This window comes from Theropithecus gelada, chromosome 20 (assembly GCF_003255815.1).
Source record: "Theropithecus gelada isolate Dixy chromosome 20, Tgel_1.0, whole genome shotgun sequence".
Taxonomy (NCBI): domain Eukaryota; kingdom Metazoa; phylum Chordata; class Mammalia; order Primates; family Cercopithecidae; genus Theropithecus; species Theropithecus gelada.
The window spans coordinates 48,108,574-48,136,316 of NC_037688.1; the positions used below are offsets into that span (position 1 = coordinate 48,108,574).

Below are 27,743 nucleotides of genomic sequence, written 5' to 3' on the forward strand. Positions count from 1 at the left end.
ACATGTGCTGCCAGAGCCTGGCTTTAACCTTGTCTTGTCTTCTCCATCACAGCAGCCGGAAGTCGAAGTGACCCATGAGACCCTGCAAAGGGACAGGCCGGACTCTGGAGTGGAGCAGGCGTGGAAGATCAGGAAGCAACTGGATGAGGAGACTGAGCGGAGGCAGCAGCTGGAGAACGAGGTCAAGAGCACCCAGGAAGAAATCCGGACCTTGAGGAATCAGGGGCCTCAGGAATCGGTGGTGAGGAAGGAGGTGCTCAAGAAGGTGCCGGATCCCGCACTGGAGGAGAGCTTCCAGCAGCTGCAGCAGACGCTGGCAGAGGAGCAGCACAAGAACCAGTTGCTGCAGGAGGAGCTGGAGGCACTGCAACTGCAGCTGCGTGCCCTGGAGCAGGAGACCAGGGATGGGGGGCAGGAGTACGTGGTCAAAGAGGTCCTGCGCATTGAGCCCGACAGGGCCCAGGCGGATGAGGTCTTGCAGCTGCGGGAGGAGCTGGAGGTACTGAGGCGGCAGAAGGGCGCCCGGGAGGCAGAGGTGCTCCTCCTGCAGCAGCGTGTGGCCGCCCTGGCCGAGGAGAAGAGCCGGGCACAGGAGAAGGTCACCGAGAAAGAGGTGGTGAAACTGCAGAATGACCCCCAGCTGGAGGCAGAGTACCGGCAGCTGCAGGAGGACCACCAGTGCCAGGGCCAGCTCAGGGAGAAGCAGGAGGAGGAGCTGAGCTTCCTCCAAGACAAGCTCAAGAGGCTGGAGAAGGAGCGGGCCATGGCCGAGGGCAAGATCACCGTCAAGGAGGTGCTCAAGGTGGAGAAGGACGCAGCCACCGAGAGGGAGGTCAGCGATCTCACCCGCCAATACGAGGACGAGGCTGCCAAGGCTCGCGCTAGCCAGAGGGAGAAGACGGAGCTGCTCCGGAAGATATGGGCCTTGGAGGAGGAGAACGCCAAAGTGGTGGTGCAGGAGAAGGTGAGGGAGATCGTGCGGCCAGACCCCAAGGCGGAGAGTGAGGTGGCCAACCTCCGCCTGGAGCTTGTGGAGCAGGAGCGAAAGTACCGGGGTGCCGAGGAGCAGCTCCGGAGCTACCAGAGCGAGCTGGAGGCCCTCAGGAGGCGAGGCCCCCAGGTGGAAGTCAAAGAGGTGACTAAGGAAGTCATTAAGTACAAAACTGACCCCGAGATGGAGAAGGAGCTTCAGCGGCTCAGGGAGGAGATCGTGGACAAGACCAGACTGATTGAAAGGTGTGATTTAGAGATCTACCAGCTCAAGCAGGAAATCCAGGCCCTGAAAGACACCAAACCCCAGGTCCAGACCAAAGAGGTGGTCCAGGAGATCCTCCAATTCCAAGAAGACCCTCAAACCAAGGAGGAGGTGGAGTCTCTGAGGGCAAAGCTCTCAGAGGAGCAGAAGAAGCAAGTGGATCTGGAGAGGGAGAAGGCCTCCCAGGAAAAGCAGATCGCCCAGAAGGAGGAGGAGCTCTCGCGAGTGAAGGAAAGGGTGGTGCAGCAGGAGGTAGTCAGGTACCAGGAGGAGCCAGGCCTGCGGGCCGAGGTGAGCGCCTTTGCCGAGAGCATCGACGTGGAGCTGCGACAGATTGACAAGCTGCGGGCAGAGCTGCGGAGGCTGCAGCGCCGGCGCACCGAGCTTGAGCGGCAGCTGGAGGAGCTGGAGCGTGAGCGGCAGGCCCGCAGGGAGGCCGAGCGCGAGGTGCAGCGGTTGCAGCAGCGGCTGGCAGCACTGGAGCAGGAAGAAGCGGAGGCCCGTGAGAAGGTAACCCGCAAGCAGAAGGTGGTGCTGCAGCAGGACCCGCAGCAGGCCCGAGAGCATGCCCTGCTCCGACTCCAGCTGGAAGAAGAGCAGCACCGGCGGCAGCTCCTGGAGGGTGAGCTTGAGCCCCTCCGGAGGAAACTGGCTGCACTGGAGAAGGCGGAGGTCAAGGAGAAGGTGGTGCTCTCCGAGAGCATCCAGGTGGAGAAGGGTGACACCGAGCAAGAGATCCAGAGGCTCAAGAGCAACCTGGAGGAGGAGAGCCGCAGCAAGCGCGAACTGGATGTCGAGGTGAGCCGGCTGGAAGCCAGACTTGCGGAGCTGGAATTTCATAACTCCAAGTCATCCAAGGAACTAGATTTTCTAAGGGAAGAGAACCACAAATTACAGCTGGAGAGGCAAAACCTGCAGCTGGAGACCCGAAGGCTCCAATCGGAAATTGACATGGCAGCGACGGAAACACGAGACCGGCGGAACATGACCGTGGCGGACTCTGGGACCAACCATGACTCCAGACTATGGTCCCTGGAGAGGGAACTAGATGACCTCAAGAGGCTCTCCAAGGACAAAGACCTCGAGATCGACGAGCTGCAGAAACGTCTGGGCTCCGTGGCTGTCAAGCGGGAGCAGCGGGAGAACCACCTGCGGCGCTCCATCGTAGTCATCCACCCCGACACAGGCCGCGAGCTGTCCCCGGAGGAAGCCCACCGCGTGGGGCTCATCGACTGGAACATGTTCGTGAAACTCAGAAGCCAGGAGTGCGACTGGGAGGAGATCTCAGTGAAGGGTCCTAATGGGGAGTCCTCAGTAATACACGACAGGAAGTCTGGCAAGAAGTTCTCCATCGAAGAGGCCCTGCAGAGCGGCAGGCTGACCCCTGCTCAGTATGACCGCTACGTCAACAAGGACATGTCCATCCAGGAGCTGGCGGTCTTGGTATCTGGGCAGAAGTAGGCACAGCTCTTGTAACTCTTCATAGCAGCAGATGCTGGTTCTCCTCCGACGCTGTGACCTCCCTGGTGTCGTCTTCTCCCTAGCCCTGGTGCAGGCCAAGCATTTTTTTTTTTTTTTTTGAGACGGAGTCTTGCTCTGTGCCCCAGGCTGCAGTGCAGTGGCGCGATCTCGGCTCACTGCAAGCTCCGCCCCCCCAGGTTCACGCCATTCTCCTGCCTCAACCTCCCGAGTAGCTGGGACTACAGGCGCCCGCCACCTCGCCCAGCTAATTTTCTTGTATTTTTAGTAGAGACGGGGTTTCACCGTGTTAGCCAGGATGGTCTCGATCTCCTGACCTCGTGATCCGCCCGTCTCGGCCTCCCAAAGTGCTGGGATTACAGGCTTGAGCCACCGCGCCCGGCCTAGGCCAAGCATTTTATACACACCCTTGCTGCCAGGCTGCTCAGAGTCCAGCCCACATATGGGACAGGCACTGGCTGAAGACAGGCAACTCTCGTTCCAACCATCCTTCACCCTAGTGACCCACTTCATCCTCCAATGATTGGACAACTGCAATGCCTTTTCCTATACACTCCCAGCAACAAACTCCTCGTGACACCTGCACACAATCTGAAAACCACTAAAGCACAAGCCAACCACAGCAGCCAAGCCCACTCCATGCAGCATGGGTACTGGTGGCACACCACTGACACTGCCCCACAAAGGCCTGGGCCCGTGGGGGCTGCTGCCTGGCATGACATCTCTCCAGATTTCTGGATTAAAACCAACTTTCCATCACAGAAGCCTCCTCGGTAGTTACTCTGCTCATGAGACAGATCTGGGCTCCAAGCCAGCAAAGGTGAACAGAAACCACAAGTGTCCAGGCCTTGGTGCTAGAGTGGACGTTAATTGTCAGCCAGACTGTCCCGGCACCTACAGAGAATGTTTCACAGTTCTGGCATTTAAACCCTTTGATAGTGGATTGTGTTGCTGTTAGCCTCAGTTTCAGTGCTTTACAAGTCTCGCTTATCATCTCATTGGTATTTAGGTATACAAACAGTTGATTATTCACCACACAAATTTCTGGTTCTCTGTATCTCATGTAGAACATAAGAAAATGGGAAGTAATAGGGAACTTTATTTATAGCATGAAAATAAACCTGGTGGCTGGAGTCTACTTTTACGGTCCACGTGTTTCTTCTTTTGCATGCAAGGCTTATTTCCCCCACTCCCTCTTGGCTTTCAGCCAAAATGGATATTCCATATATAACAGCTCCTACAGGACGAACTACTTCCACAGGGTAGAAAAAAAAGAGTGAGAAAAAATGTTTTGGAAACCTTGAAACAATTTATTGAATCACTTTATACAAGATTAACAATCTCCACACCACCCCTAACACCAACATAGTCGCTGCACAAAAGCCACAGCCCCTCTCACACATAAGAAACGGCCACGCCCGGTAAGTGCTCAGAGACTTTCGCTGCACCAAGGAAACCCCTGCAGCCCCCAGACCCCGAGGCCGCTCTGCCCTACCCTCTGCTGCGGCCTCGCCTGTAGATCTGCCTTGCCATGGCTGTTCAGTCATTCGCTCTTTCATTACCACAAATAAAGCATAAACAAGAAAAAGAAATCTCAAACTCCCCATCAAAGAAACGTTTCCCTGAGGCAAGAGGCATCACTAGATTCCTAAAAATGAGGGTATTCTGCTCCAGCTGCGCGCGCAATGGTACATGGGGAGGAGGGAGCACCAAAGGGAAAGGAAGGAGGGGCTGGGACCCGGGTGTTTATGGGCAGAGAAGCCTGGAGAGTCCCTGCTCAGCCTCCACTGCCGGCCTCTGCTTGGCTTTGAGCTCAGCAATACAAATCTCTTCTTTGGCTCTTTTGCTACTACCTAAGACTACTCTGTAAACAAACTGGAAATCCAAGTTGCAAAAAATATATAACAAAGGGATAAGGAATCCACTTAGCCCAATGTGAAACACAGATTGGTTCTTATGTAAAAAAGGAGTCAGAGCAGAGGCCAGGCCAAAGGGCGGACAGAGGTCTTGCTCCTTGGGAAACCAGGAAGGCCAGGAAACCTCTGAATGATGAGTTACTGGGCGCTGTACCTTGGGAGTCAGGAGCCAAGAGCGATCCATTTTCCCCCGGGTGTACGTGCTGAGGACACTATACTCTCAACGTGCCTGAGATCACTTAGCTGGAGCAGTCAGTTCAGACTCACCTTGTGGCAAAGACCTCACAGGACAGGCAAGTGCCCTCAAATCCTTGTGAAACAGCCACTGGTTGAGTGGTGACTTAGGAGCTCTGCAGTAACTGTCCTAGTCTCTCTGATCCACTCCTCAAGCTCTTCTGCACATCATCCTTAAGTCGACACATAACCCCACTGCCTGGAGGGCCCCAGGACTTCAAGGCCTATTTCTACCTGGCAGACACTTCACAGAGGCCTGCTTCTGCCGCACTGCCTACGAATGATTCCTAAGAAGACAAACTGGAATGTCTATCTGTGACTCGGGACCCCTGGTATCCTTGACCCTCAGAAAGATGAAGGGCTTTGGGCTCTACAGTCCAACTCCACAAACTCTGGAAAAGCAAAATGGGAGCCCTGGCTACACTGGGACTTGGAATTTGGGGGCCCAGACACCCGTCTAGTCAGGACGGCACAGATAATGATGTGCAAGTGTAAAAAACTCAAAACTGGCTTTGTCTTGAATACAGACATATCTTTAAAAAGGTCTTCATCTCAGATCCACTCAGAGGGCTGAATGGACATGTGTTGTCGAATTCTGCTCCACCATAAAGGCACTGGAATTATGTCTTCCTATAATATGATGTGTGAAGAACAGTCCCCTTCTATCCAATGCATTTAATGGTAATGATGAAAACTGAGCCCAAAATAGGTGTCTGTAAAAATCCTATCACAATTGTTGAATCTACAAAGGTCTTTTCTCTAAAAGAGCTTCATTGTCATGTTCCGAGGAGAAACTGGCCCCCACAGTGAGCACACCCTAGGTGTTCTTAGTATTCTGCAGGGACAGTGCAGGTCTCCTAGCTGTGGCTCTGGCCTGGGTTTTGTTCTCTTGAGCACACAGCCTGGGGATGAGGCGGCACTGTGACCATCCAGGGAGCTTACTGCAGCCAGAAGGAGCCCCTGAGCAGTGGGGTGCTCTGAGGTACTCTGACCAAATGCCAGGGGGTCAGGCAGATTCACCTGCAGGTGTGCCAACTGCTCTGCCACCAGAGCCTGTAAACACCATGCCTCCCACCATGGCCCAGCACACGCCCCAGCCTAGAGCTGCCCCTCTAACAACCGTCTAGCAACAGAGCCGCAAGGCCCAGAGCACAGGACAGTCTGCACCTCCTGAGCAGCAAGGGCCCGGCTCCCTCCGTGGGAGGCACGTCAGAAGTGCCAAGAAGCGCTCCACTGAGAACTCACGCTCCTCCAGAAGAACACCAAGCAGCAGAAAGGGCGCAGTGAGTGTCCATCCTGGGAGACCTGCACGTTCTGATTCCACCCAGACCCAAGTGGCAAGCCTTGCCTCTGAAGCGGTCACAATTTCCGTGGTACAGCAGGCCCTTTCCCGTGAAGCTGAGAAGCACCTGGAAAAGAGTAAGAAAAATTAGAACACAAGTTTTTCAGGCTCTCTGATTTCCTTAAGGCAGTAGTAACAAAACTTCAAGGGAAACATCTAAATAGCAAAATTCACCAAACGCTGAGTGTTCCAGAGCTCAAACAAGCCATGAGACACCAGCAAGTGGTTATTCGTGTACACTCCTCCTGGCTGCAGCCTGCAAGCATACTAGCACTGCGAAGGTTCGTGGTCACTCAGCATGGTGTTCCCAGAAGAGCAACTCTGCTATGCAACTTGGGGTATGTCATCTCAGGCTACAATTGCCATCCTGAGGCAAGGCCTGACGATCACATAGAACTCAAGGCAGCAATGATCATTCATTCTCTTACCATCAAAAGACCCTCAGGTCCTGTAAAGACAAATTCAAAGGACTAGCATTCTCAGTCCACAGAAGAAAGGAAAGCAATGCAGACACAAGTCACACGGCTGAAATGCGCAAATAGCTTCTTACTTGCATCTCGTGTCATCCTATAAGCTGAAGTCCATCTAAGGAAGTGAGAAGCTCACGTGGATAACCCTGTTGTGGTATAGTTGCTTTTCTCATTGACTTTCTTTTTCCCCGAACTTTTAAACTGATTAAAAAAACTTTTTTTTAAGAGATGAGGTTTCACTATGTTGCCCAGACAGCAGCTATTCACAAGCATGATCACAGCACACTATACCCTCTGATTCCTGGGTTCATGCAATCCTCCTGCCTCTCAATGCCACCACATCCAGATTCTGACAGCCTTAAACAGTTTTAAAAACTGACACATAATAATGATACATATTTTATGGGGTACACAGTGATGTTTTGACACCTAACACGTGTAGTGTCAGGTTAGGGTTATTAGCCTACCCATCACCTCAAATGTTTTTCATCTCCTCTTGTTGGGGACATTCAATATCCTCCTCCTCATTGAAGCTATATACTACTGGGGGTAGCTGAGACTACAGGCACATGCCATCACACCTGGCTAATTTTTTTCTTTTAATGTAGAGATAGGGTCTTGCCATGTTGCCCAGGCTGGTCTTGAACTCCTGGACTCAGGCAATCCTCCTGCCTTGGCCTCCCGAAGTGCTGGGATTACAGGTGTGAGTCACCGGGTCCGGCCTCAATTACTTTGCTTTTCTGAGAGTAACGTTCCTGAGAGCAAGCAGAGGCAGGGCAGCCTGACTTTGGAAAGACCCCTGCTCTTACCAAGCTGGCTCTGCAGCCTCTAGTTTGTAGAGAAGTCACTGCACTTTACTTCTCCTCCCAAGGAAAGGAGGAGTCACTAGTGTTGTAGGCTTAGCCCCTCAAAGCAGCACAATTTCCACTGTGGAGATATCCAGATTGAGTCTTGCCCCACATGGTCTCTGGCATTTACTATAATGCCATGGTGCCAGGGAGCCACAGCACATCATGAGGCAGATGTAACTTGGGAGACATGCAGCATAGAGGGTCCTTACTTCCACCTGGCACCAGTTCACCAGGGTTACCTCAGCTGTCTCCCATGAGAGTGGCTCTCCCCTTATCCAAGTAGCACCCTGGTCATGTCTGAAGCAGGTCTACAGTAGGAAGAATGCTAGGTCAAAGCCGAGACACCATGAGACTTCCCATGCCAAAATTCCAGGAGGCGTACTCAAGAATCGCAGACTTGGGACAGGGTGAGGCAGATGCACTCAATGCAAAGTTGCCAACCCGGGGCACCTGAGCCCTCTTCTCAGGTGCTACCAGACCAGCCTCAAGCCTGAGGCTTTTAGAGGCTATTTCAGAAGGCGCTATTCTAAGGGGAGCACCGGCCACATGCCTGCTGTGCCTCCAAATCTGTTTTGATGGAGTTTTTACACCTGGACAGATTTAAAGCTGCTCCTCTCAAAGTCTTGCACTGCGGCCTCTGGCTGCTACTTGGATTTTCCCTTTAATGGAAACAAAGTTTAGAGAGTCTTCTGTTAAGCAATCACATCTGAAAGTGGAGCAGCTTGCATTTCAAGACCTTGTTGTACCCAATTAGCCCTTGGAGAAGATGCACCATTACCTTCCTTTTTTTTTTTTAACTGAAGAGAAAAAAACGAGCCAAGGGTTAGGAACTCCTCCATCATACACAAAACCGCCCCACCCTGCCCCCCGCAACTTTCCCTGTGATCACACAGGCTGAGGCTGACCCAGCGGCAGCTCCAAGTGGGGACCAGAGGAAACCCCAAGAGTAGAAGTGCGTGTCACCCTGAGTACAGACAAAGTACAGCCTCAAAGGACAAACCAAAACAACAGCGACAAGGCAAAGACACCAAGACCCTTGGCAGTGGCAAAGCACCCAGGGATGGAGAGGGCAAAGGCACATGGTGCGCATGGCACACTGACCGTCGGGTGATTACCTGGCAGACTCTGCGGGATATGGGTGGGCACGGCAGCGTGTGGGAGAGGCGCTGCATGGGGCGGGCTGGAGTGCAAGCCAGCCAGAAGACCTGAGAGAAAACAGGAGGGGAGAAAAGAACAAAACACACACATTGAAGACAGGCACGGAAAAGCAGCTCCAGCAGGCAAGAGCCCCTGACAACCTGCCAGGCCAGTCTGGGCACCACACCCAAAGGGGCAGTGGGGGCTCGGCACAGTTCCCGGAGATGTTCCCCACAGTAACACACCAGACTCAAACACAGGAACCAGAGTACATGACAGCAGGACCCCTGGCCACAATCTAGAGGTTCCCAAGTGACCAGAGGCAGCAAAGAAGCACTTACTGTGGCCAAGGCCATGGTGGAAGGGCCCAGGGGCAGGGCCTGTGACGATGGCATCCTTGGAGACCCCTGCTTTGGCAGAGGAGTCAGCGCTGAAGGAGAGCACATGGACAGGAATAGGGGTTATAATTCCCACGGTGTTCGAGCTCATGGCCCCAGACAGTTTTGGGCTGCTGGATTTGTAGGGTGAAGCCATCAAAGAGGAGCCGGTCAGCATCACAGTCCCACTCGCTCCTTTCTACGGAAGAAACACAGCAAGAGGTTAAGAACTCCAGTCCTGTTCATGGCTGACTCACACCAAACCTGGCAACACAAAGGAGGACACACACATCCATGTCAGCTGGCCCTCGGAGGCACCCTCTGACCCTGCAGCGCCAAAGACAGGACCCAGGACAGTCTTTATGAACCAACATGGAATGGATTCCAGGCAACATAATTTTTTAAAAAGCAGGATATTAAATATGTCTCCTACAGAGGTTGCAGTGAGCTGTGATTACGCTACTGCAGTCCAGCCTAGGTGACACAGCCAGACTGTGTCTCAAAAAAAAAGAAAGCCTCCTTTGTGAAGGGAAAAATGTAATATAGGTATCCATAAATGTTCATGTGTATGTGTATATATATTTATACACATACACATACATACATATATATATATACCTTTGTATATATTTATTAATCTTTTGTTTAAAAAGAAAATAAACCAAAAACTAAAAAGCTTAGTTACCTTACAGGGGTGGTGGGTGCAGGAAAGGAGGTGAGACCTCCAACAGACCTTTCTATGGTTTTGTCTTTGCAACCACTTCATTTATATATTAAAAAAACAGGCCGAGCGTGGTGGCTCACGCCTGTAATCCCAGCACTTGGGAGGCTAGGGCGGGCAGATCATGAGGTCAGGAGATTGAGACCATCCTGGCTAACACAGTGAAATCCCGTCTCTGCTAAAAATACAAAAGATTAGCGGGGCGCAGTGATGGGCTCCTGTAGTCCCATCTACTTGGGAGGCTGAGGCAGGTGAATGGCGTGAACCCCAGGAGGCGGAGCTTGCAGTTGAGCTGAGACAGCGCCACTGCAGTCCAGCCTGGGTGACAGAGCAAGACTCCATCTCAAAAAAAAAAAAAGAAAAAGAAAAAGAAAAAAAATGCTCATTCCCTCTTCCCGAACCTGCTAAATCACTGGACTCTGTCCTTCAAAAATCAACAGAATCACTCTTAGAAAGTCCTGCTATTCCTGGTCCATGAACACCCTCACATGACTCCACTGAGAGAAGACAGCACTTCCATCCGCCTTGTTTAGAGAGACAGAGAGGCAAGGGGTCACAGAAGGCGAGTGCTGTGGCTCATTCTGTGCCACACAGACCCAGCCTCTGAAGAGGCATGGTGCTGGCTGTCTTTTAGCTCCCTTTGCCCTCTTCAGAAGAAGCTTTAGGCCATCCTGGGCTTCCTGTCACCAGAAAAGTGAATACCTGAGAACAGGGAGCCCAGTCTCCCGTCTCCCTTCCTACGTCTGAGCCCACTGTTCCTACCTGACCTGTGGTTTTAGATCTCTCTCTCTCCACCCGGGGCAAGGCAAGCAACCTCATCCCCAAGGCCCCTGTGAGTGGGGCAGCGCAGGCTGCTATGCCGGATACTCACTGACAAGGAGGTAGACGATGTCACACCACTGACTGAAGAAGGTACGGGCGCGGTCAGCAACTTTGCCACTCCCTGGGTCCCTCCACTGGAATCTCCGTTTGGACCGCCTGGAGGTGCTACCAGGGTCAACTTCTGGGAAACAGGCATTTTTTTCCCTGTTGAGCTTGGGACTGGTCGGCTGGTGGCCTGACCCACGGAGGGAGGCTGTATGCCAGGGACCAGGCTCCCAGAAGCAGAACTCTGGACTGGTGTTCCTCCCGAGGAAGAGCTGCCAGAAGAAACCCCATGTTTGGAGACAGAGCTGGCAAAGGGATTATTCTTGTAAGATGAGCCTGCAGAACTGACTGAGTGTGGCTTTGCTGGATGGCTCAGGGCAGAAGAGGACGAGGCTGGGGTCTTGTGAGAGCTGCTGCTGGAGGCTGGCAGGCCTCCTGAGGTGGCTGGTGCAGAGGGATGGAAGCCCTGGCCTTTGGCCACTGTCTTCACTAACTGCAGGAAGGAACGATGACACTGTGGAGGAGAAGCCTTTGGGCCTTGGAGCTTATTGGCAAACGGAGATGGGGGCGTGAAGTTTTTCTGTTGCTGAGTGCCGGCATGAAAGACTTTGACCTGGGGGCCAGGCACGGGAACTGCCACTTGGGGCACGTGAGACGTCCGTGGCAAGCTGTGGTGCTTTGCTTTGGACTGATGTACTTCTGGCAGGCCCTTATTGAGGGGAGCCTGGCAGGACAGCTCTTTGTAGCCAGAACTCTCTGTTTTTTTCTCCTGAGAGGACTGCCCCAGTGCCAGAGCCTGTTCTGCCAGAAAATTGAGGGGTGACTGCAGAGAGCTAGCTGGTGGTGGAGCAGAAGGACTGGGCTTCACAAAGTTCCTTTTTTCTTCTGCACATAAAACACCTCCAACTTTTTCTGCAGGTGCTTTTGAGGGTGCAGGCAGTGTGAATTCAGAGTTCCCAGCTGCTCTGCTATTCAATGCAGCCAATTCCTTGGACACAGCTTCCACAGAGGAGGCTGGATTGCGGATCAACTCTTCATCCAACGAGTCCTCCAAGTTGACAGGAGGAGGGTTAGCAAGGCCGCCCGATGCCTGGGATGGGAGCTCCCTGCTTGAGGCCCCAATACTCAGGCCTCCTGTCTGGTGATCTGAGGGCAAAGCAATGGGGCCACCAACCTGTCCTGATGGGACAGAAACCTTTTTATCAGGCTTCGTAGACGATTCCTAAAGGAAAACAGAAATGCTGATGTTTAGAAAGGTCCAAAGATGCCAACATTGGCCTGTTGTGAGGATATAAACATGTGAACTTGAGGCGCAAAAAACTAGGTCTTCCTGTATAATTACAAAACAAGCGGTAGGAGAGAGCAGGAGCCGCGCCCACCTTGACTTTAGATGCCATGGCTTCATCACCCCTGCCGAGTATCTGGTTGGCCAGGGCTGGGTTTACCCCAGCATGCTTTGTTGCTAAGTACAAACATGCCACCAGGAGAAATTTTCTTCTGTTTTGAAAAGTGTAAGACTCTCATGAAGAGATACTTTGCCTACTGGCATTCCCACTGTCAGCGCACTCCTAACTGCAATCAGACCAAGGCACGGCATGAGAATTGCTTAAAGCAGCTATTTTTTCCTCCTTGATTTTTCCCAGCACCTAACTCCTCAGACTGGGTTCAAAGAAGAGTAAGTTTTTCATGGGAACAAGAATGGGGTCTAATACTTCACTCCTCCATCCCTGGTGCTCAATACAGTGTGTCTGGGATATTGTGGGAGCTCAACAGATACTTAGGAGTAAACGACTTGCACATCTCATTCTCATGGTCTGCTTAGGCATGGCTAAGGGCACCACACTAAGAACTGGAAAAAATGTCGATAAACAGCAATTTTTACTACATTGAGAGGTTTCTGCAACATCCAAGGTAATCTTCACAGTGTCTATTCTCCAGCCACTGTACTGCCCTCCATTTCCGCCTGGTGGCTCAACAAAGTCGCCTTTTCTTTCTGCTGTGGCTCCAAGCTAAACTGCACTTGGCTCAAGTGTATTTCTTCCATACAAAGATCACAGTGTAATACATTCACACCTGCAGGGGCTCTTGACTCCTCAGAGGGCTGCCAAGAAGATCCCACTTAATCCCACAAGAACCCCAGGAATTGGGCCAGCTGGGTACTGTTTGTAGAACCAAGGCTAGAGGGGGGTTAAGTGGCTTGGGTCTCTGTCCCGGTGTAACTTCAAGAATGATATCCTGAGTAGCTGTCCCCAGACCAGTAAAGATCAATGAGCTTCCACAGTCACTTGACAGGTTTCCAGAGCATAGTTGCAGGGAGATGAGCATAGCTGACATGTGACCTGAGCAAACTGACTCACCTTCACCTTGATTTTAGAAGGGTTAGCCATAACTTTCTTCTTGGCCCTGTTCAAAGGAATGAGCACAGAAAAGCTTTAGAGAATATCCAGAGGAGACCAAAAACAACACTTGTCCCGAGATGTGAAAATACCAAGACACTCACAGGATTGAAGTCAGGTGTCCATGGCCTCGTCTGCTCTCCTTAAACAGAGTCCTGAAACACACAGAACACCAGGCATCTGTACACGCCCCAGAAAGCTGGGACTCTACTCCCAGAGCTTTGCTAGTGTTCCCGGTACTCAGTGGCTATCCCACATTAAATGTCAACTGGCCAGGTATAGTGGCTCATGCCTATAATCCCAGCACTTTGGGAGGCCAAGGCAGGTGGATCACCTGAGGTTAGGAGTTCAAGACCAGCCTGACCAAAATGGTGAAACCCTGTCTCTACTAAAAACACAAAAATTAGCCAGGCATGGTGGCGCACGCCTGTAATCCCAGCTACTCGGGAGGCTGAGGCAGGAGATTCGCTCAAACTAGGGAGGCAGGGGTTGCAGTGAACCGAGATTGTACCACTGCACTCCAGTCTGGGCAACAGAGCGAGACTCTGTTCCCCTCACACACAAAAAAGGTCAATGGATTGGGGAGCCAAATTCCTGGTGAGAGGATCGGAATGGGCCACACTGGCTGCCCAAAGGCTGAGTCTGGCCTTTACCAAGAAAATGTATGGCTCTGCCTCAAACCTCTCATGGTGATGCTTCCCTAAAGGGCACAGCACTTTCCTTATTGCCTATTCCCTCCATTCCAGGAATAAAATGTGGAGTGACCCAGCGCGTCTTTGTCCAGAGAAACTCAACAAAAAATGTTCTTCATATGAGTCCAGCCTACGTAGAGAGGACTGCAATTTCAAAGGTTCCAAGATCTGTCCGCACAACAGATGATTCGGGTCCAATCAATAAAATCACTCCAGCTAACTTTCTCTGTCCTGTGTATGACAGAAATAACTTCATTCGCAGGAAGCGACTTCATACAAGGTAGCCTCTGAGACGGAAGCCTGGCACTTAGTTCCAGTAAGGAGTCAGCCCTGCTCCCTGCAAATGAGGCTTCTTCAGGAGCATCAAGAAAGACCCAAGATGAACCCATCTCTCAAATGCTCGCAGCAGCCTGTATGTTCAAACAGGAAAGTGCGGCCGGGCGCGCGGGCTCATGCCTGGAATCCCAGCACTTTGGGAGGCCGAGGCGGGCAGATCACGAGGTCAGGAGATCAAGACCATCCTGGCTAACACGGTGAAACCCCATCTCTACTAAAAATACAAAAAATTAGCCGGGCGTGGTGGCGGGCACCTGTAGTCCCAGCTACTCTGGAGGCTGAGGCAGGAGAATGGCATGAACCCGGGAGGTGGAGCTTGCAGCGAGCTGAGATTGCACCACTGCACTCCAGCCTAGGCAACAGAGCGAGACTCCGTCTCAAAAAAAAAAAAAGAAAAAAAAAAGGAAAGTGCATATTGAGATAGGAGGCCAAACCTCAACCTGAAGTGGGACAAAAAATATGACAAAAACAAAACCCTGCAGGCAACTTCCCTTCCTCCAGGGAAGATCCAGAACACCCTTTCCCAGCTACCTGCATGTCCCCCAATTACTCAGGTGAGATCAGAGTTGAGGCAGCTAGACAGTGACTCCCTGTGGGCAGGGATCCTGTTGGCCTGGCACAAACGCAGCGTTCAAATATGTCTTGACTGCAGATCCCCATCTCAGCACACGGCCCTCACCTGGCCTGCATCCAGCCTTTGGGCCAGAGGGGCTTGACCTCCGCGTCCAGAAAGCCCTTCACGCAGTCCTCCCAAGCCTGGGCTTTGTTGTTCCTCTCCAGGTCGTGGCTCTCCAGTTTGATCTTCACCACCTGGCACAGTAGCTCCCTGAGAAGGAGGCAGAAATCAGAAACTCCAAACTACTCCAGATGCTTCTTCAAGGTTCCAATCATGTGCTTTCAGCAGCCCTGATGAAAGTAAATGAGCCTAACCTTTGTCAGCAATAGGGGATGTGCTCAGACACTGCCCTACCAACCCTCCAAAGAGGCCAAGTCCCAGTGGGGGCACACCTGATCTCATCATTCCACTGGAACTTCTTCCGAGGTCCCATTATCCTCCTGCCCCCTTTTTCTTCATCTTCTTCCTCATCCGAACAAATCCGGTCCCTCTGCTCCTTGTCTTTCTCCTCTTCCAGCATCCTACAGGGTGAATAGAATTACATGGGGCCCCAAGGTGCTCCTACCCACCACCTCTCCCCTCACCCTCTGTACAACTGGGACTTCACAGAGAAGGAGAAAAGGCCAGAGAAGAGCCAAGAGGCTCCTGGAGAAATGGCAGTACACACCGAGAAACGGGAGGGGAAGAGGCAAGAGACGGGAGGGTCGCGCCATGCAAGCGCCAGGACAAACTTACTTGGCAACCTTTGCCTGCGTGTGTGCCTGGCATTCGTCCTGGTACTTGGCCATCTGCTCCGGCATTGCCCTGCCAATAGCTTCCTTGAGCTTCTGGAGAGGCTCCTTCAGACGCCCCCCCTGTGAAGAGCGGGACAAAATTCAAGCCAGGTTTACACATCGCTCTTATGTTCAGGACGCACGACAGGGTGATCACAAGGAGGCAGTGGGGCAGCAGATGCAGCATTGATTAAGACTCAGTCACCCCTCCACCAGGCCCCAAAGCCAAAGGGCTTCACTCTAGAGTCACCCACCTGTTCATAGAGGTGAAGTTTCCGAGCACGCTTGAGCAGGGCATCCTTGCTGCAGGGCAGGAATGACGCGAGATAGGCATACACCCCAGAGCGGACCTGACTGCTCAGCTCCCGAGTCTGTGCCTCTATGCTGAAGAACAGAACACAGTCACCACCCGCTGCAGCTCACTGCAACTCTTGTCTTCATCAGCTCACCATATGTGGAGAGGAAAGCTAGGGGCCAAAGGCAGGTCAGACCCTGTCTTGTTGGTCACACAATGTAACTGAGTGCCCAAGGAAACACATCTTCAGCAATCGACAAACAAGACCAACTCCCAAGCCTGATGAACATAGTTAGGTAACGTGGGTCAAGGCTCTCAGGTCAAAAACAAGACCAGGAAAACAGAGCCCAGGAGAACAAGCTCTGAAGCACTTTAAGCTTTCAAAGTGGAAAATCATGAGTTACTTGGGGTTGACAGGAAATACTTCCCGGCAGCATTTCTTCTTTTTCCCCCTAGTCCCCAGTTTTATCAACCATTAAGAGGTCAGAAAAAGCCTCACCCCTCCAGTTTCTCCATCTAGATAAGCAAAAAAATATTTCTCTTCAATGCCTTGAGCTGTCCATATCTGGCATGCTCAAGCAGGTTCCTTGTTGACACAACCCTATCATCCGCACCAATGTTCAGGTGCTCTCTGCAGCCCACACTTCCTGACCCAAGGGGCCAATCCAGGCTCTGGCCAGGCGAGGCCATTTGGTGGAACACCCACATTTTGACAACTATTCTTACATACACAAACTCCTCAGCTGTTGAGCAACAAGCTTCCCCTGCCACAAACTGCAACCAGGAGAAAAGCGGCAACACTGCAGGCCAGGCCACAAGGATTCACTTTTCCCAGTCTGGGTTTACAGACATTTGCTCTTCTGCTTTTCAACCCGATTCACACAGCATGGTGTCTCAGAGGCTCAGGTGTGTGGGAACAGCATTAGGGATGACGCACGTGGCACGAGGAGCAGGAGTGCAAGCGAGGGGAACGGCCAGGGACGCCAAGCAACACCCAAGGCAGAACAGACCCCTGAGGCCACCAGGCTGTCTCTCATTCTTCAGGATTCTCAGAGACAGGCAAGCAACACCTTCTCTCTCTCTTCCTCTCATACCTGCCAAGAAATCCTCTTCCAACAGGCCATGATTATCATATGCTATTAATGCCTGCTGCCTAAGATCAGGGAGGTCTACCACTTCTGGAGACAAGTATTTGGTATCTCTGTTGTGTTTTGATTTTTAATAGAAAAACAACAATAAAACCATGTTAATCCAATTCTTCTTTTATCTCATTGGCGGTCACCTTTACGCAGTTCAATTATACTCCCATTCTCCCCTGGCTGGCCTGCCCCAAGCTCAATAATAGCAGAAACAGACAGACAGACAGACAGACAGACAGACGATACTCACTCTAATAGGATTCCATTAATATCCTGGGTGAAGAACTTCTGTCTGCTCTCCCCCTCAGCAGCTCTGGCAGCCTGGTGCACAGCAGACAGTAACAACCATTAGTGTACTTTCCCCACAAGTCCCTCACGCTCACCCACAGGCACAGGAGTCACTGCTCCATGAAGAGCACCTGTCGATACAATCACACCGCCACCTTTCCAACTCCACCCTAGTCCCGGGTTAAGTTCGCCTGCAATCAACATTCTCTTTTCAAATGCTGCTGCAGCATCTGTGGGCTGCCAGTTCTTCCCAGGACTTAAAACAGTCACAGAAAAGAAAATCACAGAGTCAAAGCCATCACAATGCACTTGGCCAGAGGCCAAAAAGGCCAAATAACCCCTGTGCCCATACACTATCAACTACACCATTAGTTGGGATTTCCATGTATCTACAGTACAAAAATATTCAAGAACTTCAACCAGCCTATAGGATTTAAAGGCCTTTTTATCTACAAAAACAATAATAATGTGCAGCTCTGGCACTTAAGGACATCTAAACTCTTTGACAATTCCTAATCTACTTATGGTATACCACGAGCTATTAGCCAGACCATGTGAATAACTAACCCAGCATATTACCTATTAACACCAGATTATAGGAGTTTCACTACAGTCTTTAGTTTGCTTTCCAAAAGAACACAGTTAACACACACCCTGGATGGCAAGCTCAGAGACCCCTGAAGCAACCATGTCAGGCAGTCACGACACAGCGGGAACACAAGAAAGCAGGCCCTGCGGAAGTCCGCATCAGGGGTCCTGCGAAGTCTGCATCAGGGGTTCTTACACTTGGTTGCATACTGGAATTCTCTGGGCAGCTTGGAGCAACTCAGGCCACTTAAATCACAATCTCTGGAAAGGAGACTCAAGAATGTGCACTCTCTAAAAGAGGCCCAAGGATTCTTTCAAAGCAGCCCTGCGGATGCTGACGTGCAGAGAGAGCTGGGAACCACTCATCTAACCCCAAGAGCTGCTGGTCTGAAGGCTTTGTGTGAAATGAAATTTCTGAAATCAGACATGATATACAATAACGACAGCAAACAAGGGTGATAAAGTGACTATCTAGAATGAAGGGATCAACCCCTCTGAAACTGCAGACACTGCTAACTCCCCCACCATTTCCCCTACTCACCTTCCTCTCACTGCATCCTGTGGGACCCCTTCCAACCACTCTAACTACTCCATCTGCCTCCTCCACCAGCTCCTTTCCATAGGCGGACCCCAGGATTCTCACTAGAACCCACTTCTCCCAATAACTTCTTTCCCCCTCAGGGCTGCAAAATAACACAGACAATTGTACACTCAAATCTAAACTAAACCCTAAACCCTCTCATCTAAGCTCTGGACCAGAATTTCCAGTTATCTCCGAGTAATTTCCAATTACTGGTTAGGCAGGGGACTGGTTACAGGACCCCCGCATATACCAAAATCCAAGTGCACAGTCAGCCCTGAGGAACCTGCCTATACAAAAAGTTAGCCCCGTATATACAGATTTAGCATCCCTCAAATCAACCTACATTTGGTTAGAAAACGTCTGCATTTCAGTGGACCCACGCAGTTCAACCCTGTGCTGTTCAAGGGTCAACCGCACTTCTGTGGATGGATGACCCACTGGTTTGCAAACTCAACTTACACCAGACCCACTGGCTTCTGCTCTTCCGCCTGTGCTCCCCACTTCTAATAACTCACTCCAACCTTAAGACCGCCACTCCCTTCTTCAGAACCCTTCAGCAGCTCTTTCCAAGCCTAGTATCAAACCCAAACTCCTTCACATGGCATTTGGGGTCCTCCACAATCTGGCCCAGCAATTCACCAATTTGCCCATCTTCAGCTCTGCTCCCTGCCTTCTCCTAGGGAATCCTCCCTAGGAGGCCGGGCAAGCCTGTTGCCTCCAGTCTGCTTTCTATATGCCCCCCAAGAGCCTCTCTTTTACCCCTTAAGTCGGGCTATTTGGCCGTCCAGATATCACAAAGTTACTTCATTCTGCTCTGTACTACAGTCCACCATCTACATATCTATTGGGTCCATTTATGTAACGAGCTCATGGAAGACAAGAATGGAACCTTGGCCCGGCGCGGTGGCTCACACCTGTAATCCTAACACATTGGGAGGCCAAGGTGGGCGGATCACTTGAGCTCAGGAGTTTTGGACCAGTTTGGGCAACACGATGAGACCCTGTCTCTACTAAAAATACAAAAAGAAAAAAAAAAAAGGCTGGGCATGGTGGTGCATGCCTGTGGTCCCAACTACTCTGGAGGCTGAGGTGGGAGGATCACTTGAGCCTGGGTGTGGAGGTTGCAGTGAGGCAAGATTGTGCCACTGCACTCCAGCCTGGGTGACAGACCAAGACCTTGTCTTTAAAAAAAAAAAAAAAAAAAAAAAAAGAACTGAGTCTTATTCATCAATATATTTCCCATGGCTGTCTGTCACATAATATTTACTAAATGTTGACTGAGTGAATGAACAAGTGAGGATACTCCTGTAAGATGGCACACCACAGGGAGAGAAGCTTAACAACAAACTACCAAAACTACGTTGGAAGAAAACATGCAAACCTCAAGCTTCTCCAGATCCGTTGGCTAGGGGAAAAGCCAAAGGGGTGAAATCCACAGATGAGTAACAAAAAAAAAGGGCATGACTTTTCACCCAGTCATATGTCAATTTCTTACCCTCTTAGAAACATTCAGAATTCTACCTTGGCACTTGGAAGGTACTAGAATTATATTAGTCTGAGAAAAAATAAAACTGAACTTTTTTTGCTTAAGCTTACACTGCTAGTTATAAGATCCAGAAGCACCCTCACATTAATTCAAACTAATTAACATGTATTTCATATGCCACACTGTCAGACCCATTGACAGCTTAAATTTCCAATCAAATTTTATCTTATTATTTTTCATTTATTTTATTTTAGTTTTTGAGACGGAGTCTTGTTCTGTCGCTCAGGCTGGAGTGCAATGGCGTGATATCGGCTCACTGCAACCTCCACCTCCCAGGTTCAAATGATTCTCCTGCCTCAGCCTCCTGAGTAGCTGGGATTACAGGCACCTGCCACCATGTTCGGCTAATTTTTTCTGTATTTTTAGTAGAGATGGGGTTTCACCATGATGGCCAGGCTGGTCTCAAACATCTGACTCCAAGTGATCTGCCCGCCTCAGCCTCCCAAAGTGCTGGGATTACAGGTATGAGTTACCATGCCCGGCATCTTATTTTATTGAGATGGTCTCACTCTGTCACCCATTCTGGAGTGCAGTGACGTGATCATAGCTCATACAGCCTTGACCTCCCAGGCTCAATCCTCCCGCCTCAGCTTCCCAAGCAGCTGGGACTACAGCTGCATGCAACCACGCCTGGCTAATTTTTAGATTTTTTTTTCTCACTGTGTTACCCAGGCTGGTCTGGAACTCCTGGGCTCAGGTGATCCTCCCACCTTGGCCTCCCAAAGTACTGCGATTATAGGCATGAACCACCATGCCCGGCCAAATTTTCTGTTTAGATAGCCATTTGTGCAATATTTCAGAAGCTTTCTATGTAATCTTTATGCAATCTTTAAAAATATTTTAAATAATATTATGTAATTTAAAAAATATTTTTCTGAAACCTTTTGAATTGCATAGACAGTATCTCTGAGGGTCTGGCTTTATGCCGAAGACAGTTGACTGCGGCATTTTAAACTAAATCTAATTAAAAGAGCAACTGGATATATATGATAGTCTTCCAAAAATAAATGAGGTCCCTCACCCCTAAAAAGAGACACTCTTACCCCAGAAGTTGTGTAAATTAATCAATCCTAAGTTAACTAGGAAACGAAGTTAAACATCCCAATCATGCTGACTTATAAGAGTTCCAACAGCCTTTTAATGAGCTGTTTTATTTATTCTAAGAAAAGCCACTTGTAGCCTTTCAGCACCCAGCTCTAAATCTTATATACTGTTATCTGTTTTTGCTGAGCAGGAGAAAATCTGGCATGATTTAAAAAAAGATCAAACAAGTTGTTTTGGTTTTTTTTCCCCCCCCTACCTTATTCTCTTTGGATCCATCTCTCCCTGGACTTCTTGTGATGAGGGGCTCTAATTCTACAGGAGGGCAGAGTAAAATGGGTGACATAGGGTCTCTTTCATTCCTGCTCTTAGTATTGTCTCTATGTTATGCTTGACTAAAGATCATCAAAACAGATCTGGGTTATTTGTATAGCCTGAGGCTGAAGAGCTGTCAAACTACCTCAACACAATAACCCAAAGGAACATCAAACCTGAGCTTTGTCACCACCTATACTGGCCAACAACCAAGACAAAAGACACCATCAATGCATATTAAGAGAGGCAGGGTAAGGCCATCAAATCACTGGATTCCCTGGGGCCTACACAAATGTACAATACAAATCAGTAACAAAAAACGGGCTAATGAGAGAATGTAGTGAAGATGGCAGAGGCATTACCAAGGTTCCTTCTCAGAGGGCCTCTTTAACATACACAAGTTTTCAAAGATATTTTTCAAAGTTTTAAGTACCATATTTAGTTAAAAGATATATCTAATTTTCACTTCCCAGAGTTTCAAAACAGGAACACAGGCCAGGCACGGTGGCTCACGCCTGTTATCCCAGCTACTCAGGAGGCTGAGGTACAGCAAGCACTTCAACCCAGAAGGCAGAGGTGGAGGTTGCAGTGAGTCGAGATCGCACCACTGCACTCCAGCCTGGGTGACGGAGTGAGACTCTGTCTCAAAAAAAAACAAAACGGAACAACAGCAACAAACCAGGATCAAAGATTCCTCCCACAAAGAAATCCTCCTCCCTAAGAGGTGCACCCTAGCTCCCTAATCCTTGGATCTGGGCGGCTCTTGCGATTTCTTATGACCAAAAGTGTGGTGGAAGTCGTGTGATACACATAGCCTCTAAGGCTAGCTCTCAAGAGCCCTGCGGCTTCCACCTTTCCCCTCTTGAGATGTTGCCCTGAGACCACCATGCCCTGAAGAAGGCAGGATGAAAGGCCAGGAAAGAAAAGCCCTGCCAGCACCTGGCCAACCTGCCAGCTGAATGCAGCCATGAGCATGGGCCCAGACTCAGGAGAAACCAACTGCTATGATAAGGCCAATTTTGGGGGGGTGTTTTGTAGACAGTGATAGAAACTGATTTGTGTGCCATCTAGGGCCAAGACGTAAAGTCTAACCAATCTTATAATAAAGGGAAAAGGGGGGAAAAATTAGGGGTATGAAAAATAAAGTGAGAAACACGTAACACTGCTAATGTTCCAGTTACATACAGCAGGTTTACTTTAAATTTTAAAAAAGTGATGTCCATTTCAAGATCTAGGATAGACTCATTATTAAGGATCCAAATAACCACGTGTGGCTTTTGGAATCATAAGCAATTTGTGTATACCAGTGCATTATTTCCCTGGGAAGACTATGTTTCCCAGCAGATTCTCAGCGGGGTCAGGGGTCCAGAGCATTTGCACACACATGTGGGGCCTCCAAATGCCCCGAGAGCAGGGCCCTGGTCAGAACAACGCACCTGAGGACCCTTCGGAGCAGCATTCAGCAATTTTCTAAAATAAGCCACCTTTTTAATGCAACCATGAAAAGTGATGAGGGTTTTACAATATTATGTAAAAAGGCAGGAAAGAGTTATTCACAACTATAATTACATTTGCATAAAAACACATACACAGAGGCTAGAAAAGAATATCCAACTAGAAATTGTTTTTATATTGGCCGGATGGATCATTTCTACACACTTGCCACCCCACTTTCAAAGTTTCTTAATGCTGTTATAGAAGAGCAATGCGAAGACTCGAATCAACTTCACATTTGAATATCATATTTTCAAACCAGAACATCAGCCTCTCCTGGTCACCAGCTCCCCACCGGGCCCCAGGCCCACCTTGACTATGGGATCCTGAACCCTGTGTTTGTTATGCCCAAGAGCTAACCGACACTTGGCAATCACTGAGGCAGGGCAGCTTGCCTAACAAGGTGTTTACTCAGTTCCGCTTTCTTGCACCAGAGCCCCATGCTTTTTCCGGTTGTATCATTTTGTTGACACTAAATCTGTCCCTATCTTTCCCAAGAAAGTGAAACAGCAAGTCTTCACACTAGAACACAACCTATGACATGAGCGGGGACACAGCCAAGAATTTGGTTTTGACTTTTCTCTAATGAGCAGCTATCATCACATAGACCTTAAATGATTTAACAAGACTTTCAAAAACTATGCAACAATTTGATTACAAACCAGAGGATTAAAAAGAGCAAGGAATAATGTTTGTTTAACATGAATTCTGAGAGCAAATATAGGACAGTAGGCTCAAACACACCAAGTTCAGATTCAGCTACTTCCACCTCAAGGTCATACTTAAGGGATACTCCAAACCCCAACATGGCACAATTCATTTAAATCATTACATTCAAATACAATACGTGAATTTCCAATGCTGAACACAAGCTGACAAAGATGAGATAGAGATTGGAATAGATACTTTATTTGCTTTATATACGGCGTTCAAATAGTTTTTGGAAGTGAGAAAATCATTTTAGCAGTGGCTGACAATTTACCCTGCCCTAAAACACAAAGGATATCATACGTAACAATGCTTCTAAAATACTGTAAGAACTGCTGGTTTAAAACCTACAGCTGTAGATTATGAGTGCCACCAGAGCTGCATCACAAGTCCTGATGCTTAAGATAAAATGTTATTTTAACTTAAAGGTAAATGATATTACAACTAATGATCCATGCCAGGTTTACAGTTAAGAAATATGTTACTTGAACAGACAATTCTCAGAGCTTAGGGATCAATTCCCAGTCACTGGAGGAAAACAGCAAGAGCTGCTATATCCTAAAGGTGGTGATGGTGGTTGGTTTTTTAACAGAGTCTCGCTCTGTGGCCCAGGCTGGAGTGCACTGGCGCCATCTCCACTCACCACAACCTCCGCCTCCTGGATTCAAGAGATTCTCCCGCCTCAGCCTTTCAAGTAGCTAGGACTATGGTACGCGCCACCCTGCCCGGCTAAATTTTTGTATTTTTAGTAGAAAGAGGGTTTCACCATGTTGGCCAGGCTGGTCTCGAACTCCTGACCTCAGGTCATCCACCTGCCTCGGCCTCCCAAAGTGCTGGGATTACAGGTGTGAGCCACCGTGCCCCGCCAAAGGTGGGTTTTAACGGGGCATGGACGGCAATTAAAATTAAGTTACTTTTCATTCATCACATTGGAAGCATTCCCGTAATCACTACCTAACTCTAGATACACAATGCGAAGGAGCAACTGAAACCTAGTGGCAACGAAGCATATACTCTATGTGCAATTCATATGTTTGCAAACTTTTGTGAATTTGCAAAACCTTCGGAAGAATTCTAAGATGAATCTCTGCCTCAGCTGCCTGTTGCCAACATCATCCATCTATCACGTGAAAGAAAAGATGCCGAGTGGAAAACTGACAGAAAACAGAATAATCTGACAGAAAACAGAAAGACAACCATCTCCCCAGAAGAAAGCAAACTTTCCAGAAATGAAGAAATGAAGAATGGCCTAAAATGATGCCTGACGGGCAAGGCTTGCACTGTTTTCTCCCTCAGAATGAGAAGAGAGTTTGGAAAAAGCTGACACCTTAACTGCCAACTCACTAAGGTTTCTCTGGGCGAGCTTCACGCAGTGCAGAACCAACGGCAATCTGCCCAAACTGCTTCCAGGAAAGCCCAGCCGCACTGTGTCACCATACCTGAGCCAGCTCCTTAACGCGCTTCTCCAGGGGTGCTGGCAGGCCTTCGGGGAGAGAAGAGGGCTGCCTGAATTCCTGGTCCAATCCCACCCCAAGGGAATCACTTCCATCATCCATATCACGGAAGGGGCTTCCTTCTGGAGACTCACTGAGCAGATGCTCCAAGTCCAAATCCGTCAGCGAGTCCATGGCAGTGGCCGCCTGGAGCAAGTCGTTGTCAGAAGTGGAGCCAAAGAGTGAGAGCAAGGGGTCAGAGGCACCCTCCAGTTCTCGCAGGCCCTGAGCTTCCGCTGATGGGACCGCAACAGGCTTATGCTCCTCCTCCCTTTTTTTCTGAGCCTCTTTCTCCTTCTGAAATTTCTTTAGCATCTCTTTAACGCTTAAAGCCCCAGAATATTTCTTCTTCTTCTTCTCCTTACTGGCATTGAGGGCTGTGAAGCTGCAAGCAAGAGGGAAACTGGTCACTCAGACTACAGGACACTGCCAAAGGGAACTCCAGAGGCCTTCACCCCTGCTCCCAGGGCCATGGTCTCCAGGAGAACCTGTCACAGTCCACCCTGTCATTCCTCCTCCCTCCTCTTGGCATATGGAGCTCGTTCTTGCTGAGACCAAAGCTTGAGAGTTAATACAGGTTAGCAACACAGTGTCACATATGCTAAATTTCCGACGGGTTTTTAGAAACCACTGCCAGGCTGAAATAAAAGGTTGCAAAAAGGGGCAGGGAGAGCAAGAAAAGCATTTACAGGGAGAAAGCAGGAGCAGCAGAGAACAGCAGCAACTTGAAGAGCAGCTGGGGTGAGACCAAGTGAGGAGAAGGAAGCAGGACCACAGACGACAAGGGAAAACAGCAGAGACAGGAGGAGAACTGGGGCAGAGAGGAGCGCCCCGGAGAACGAGAAACATCAGCAGTCACACAGTGACAAGAATAGCTGCCAACACTGACAGTGGAACTATCTGACACACAGAGAGGTGAGCGTCTATGCCCAGAATGGCACTGCGGGAGGCGTGCAGGAGGACAGGAAGGCTAGGCCCTGCTGCCTCTTCCGAAGCTGTGGGGAGGAGGTGAGTCAGCTCCCAGTCGTCCTGCCCTAACAGTTCAGGCTTTATCCTAGCAAAGAAGCTGCTGCCTCTCACCCGGCTTTGGAAAACTTGGACTTTTTCGATTTCTTCTCCTTGTCATAAGTGTCATCTTTTTTCTTCTTCTTTATCTTCTCACCACCTTCCTTCAACTTCCGCTTCTGAGAATTAAAGACAAGGCACAGTTACACGGCTCCCTAACTCAGGGAGCAACTGCACTACACGGCACTGGCCTTGCTCCGCCCAGGGCACATCCTGAGACCTGTCTCATTTCCTTCATGAACAAAAGCTCTCAGATTGGTCCCTGGACCACAAACCCACAGCATTCCCACCGACGGTGTCTCCTGGAAACACCCAGGGCTGAGACAAAAGTGACCATTCTGGAGCCTGAAACCTTTCTAGTTTGAAAGTTACAAGTGGGCCCTACCTCTTGTTTTAAACACATAGGCAGTGGTAGACAGGTTTTTAAACACACTGATCCTAAGGCTGACTGGTTTTCAGTGGGGTGGCAGCCCTGGGAACTGAAGTCCTCTACATGTCCACAGAAGAGGGTCAGCAAGGGTGGTACACATTCCCTCACTCCACACCCTTCCCACCCTTAGGCCACCTCCAGAAACAATCCCTGCTGAGCCTGCTGGGATGTCATGTGAGGTGGACACGATGACCAAGTGCTGCACAGAGCCCCCACAGGCACGTGTGCTCATCAGGGCACATGTGTATGAGGTGAACCATCGACTTGGCACGGCTCTGCCTTTCCACCGTCCTCCTGAGCCGGCCAAGCACCACATATTCTGACGAGTCACCTACTCATCTGATAGGGTCACATCAAAAAGCATTTCTAAAATCCAAAAGCAAGCACATTCTAACCTTTGGAGACTTTTTCTTCTTTTCTTTAATGAAGTCATCCTCAGACTCTGATGCTTGTCTAAACTGCAGGGTTCCCGAGTTAATGTAAAATCCTCCATACTTCGTAGTCAAAGAAGCAGGAACAAGCTCATCATACTGAAAGGGTGAAACAAACTGTCAGCTCCAAGTTCTGCTTCTGTAGTCCGAAGGTGCAAAGCAGGTCTCGACAGAGATGTGAGGATGTTCCTCTGACACTTCCAAGAGCATGCTAAAACATCCTTCTGGTCAACATTTTCTGAAGAGGGAACTAAGGCCCGGATCAAGAATGTCACTTCGTCTCTCATCAGCGCTGCTACTGCCTCATGCTGGGAAGAGGGCATGGCCGCTGTGACCCCACCCCCAGCTTCCTGGCCAGTATGAGGAGGAGCTATGGCACAGTGGGTCTGACACGGCATTTTTAGTAACTACTTACCGCCTCAGAGTTATCGATGAAGGAATCGGATTCATCATAACCATACCCCATATCGATCAAGTCCTGTATTCGGTCTTTTCTACGTTTCTTTCCACCCTAAAATGTAAAAGCAACAGATTACATGATTTTTGATAAATACACAGAATTAACTGTGGCCTTGAACTTCATCAGCTATGACTCAAAGAGGAAAAGCACTAACTAGAAAGGTCACTCTCTCACATACACACAAACCCCAAAATCTCCTTTCCTGAAAACCTTTTAACATAGGGCAGATTTGTATCTGTATAAAATGTCCTAGGATAGAAAAATGAACTAAATGGTTTCTTATGCTTCGTACCAAAACATTTCTTCTAAGACGATCACAGGCCCTTCTCGGTTATTTGTCCAGTTAGCTCCTCACTCTAGCTCTGCCATGCCCGTTTTCTGTACCTTAATGCATTAGGTTTAATA

At 49.6% G+C, this 27,743-nt stretch overlaps 2 protein-coding genes across 4 annotated transcripts in view; one reads left to right on the forward strand and one right to left on the reverse strand.

Annotated features, from left to right (window-relative positions):
- Positions 1-2,850, forward strand: part of PPL (periplakin) — a 32,945-nt gene extending 30,095 nt beyond the window's left edge. Inside the window, exon 24 of the mRNA XM_025369736.1 lies at positions 53-2,850. Within this exon, the coding sequence (XP_025225521.1) occupies positions 53-2,716 (2,664 nt within the window). The 3' untranslated portion in view covers positions 2,717-2,850. The remainder of the gene's footprint in view (positions 1-52) is intronic.
- A 1,171-nt stretch (positions 2,851-4,021) lies between these two features.
- The window catches only part of UBN1 (ubinuclein 1), a 37,884-nt gene continuing 14,162 nt past the window's right edge, over positions 4,022-27,743 (reverse strand). The window contains exons 4-18 of one of the 3 annotated variants that reach the window (XM_025371545.1): positions 27,294-27,389; positions 26,843-26,977; positions 26,033-26,136; positions 24,899-25,337; positions 17,147-17,217; positions 15,717-15,846; positions 15,425-15,543; positions 15,082-15,210; positions 14,753-14,899; positions 13,150-13,200; positions 13,007-13,052; positions 10,654-11,871; positions 9,026-9,260; positions 8,663-8,752; positions 4,022-6,293 (exon numbers count right to left, since the gene is read on the reverse strand). In XM_025371545.1, coding sequence (XP_025227330.1) covers positions 6,244-6,293; positions 8,663-8,752; positions 9,026-9,260; positions 10,654-11,871; positions 13,007-13,052; positions 13,150-13,200; positions 14,753-14,899; positions 15,082-15,210; positions 15,425-15,543; positions 15,717-15,846; positions 17,147-17,217; positions 24,899-25,337; positions 26,033-26,136; positions 26,843-26,977; positions 27,294-27,389 — 3,060 coding nt within the window. In that variant the 3' untranslated portion in view covers positions 4,022-6,243. The remainder of the gene's footprint in view (positions 6,294-8,662; positions 8,753-9,025; positions 9,261-10,653; positions 11,872-13,006; positions 13,053-13,149; positions 13,201-14,752; positions 14,900-15,081; positions 15,211-15,424; positions 15,544-15,716; positions 15,847-17,146; positions 17,218-24,898; positions 25,338-26,032; positions 26,137-26,842; positions 26,978-27,293; positions 27,390-27,743) is intronic. The other 2 variants (XM_025371546.1, XM_025371547.1) reach the window with 2 other exon arrangements.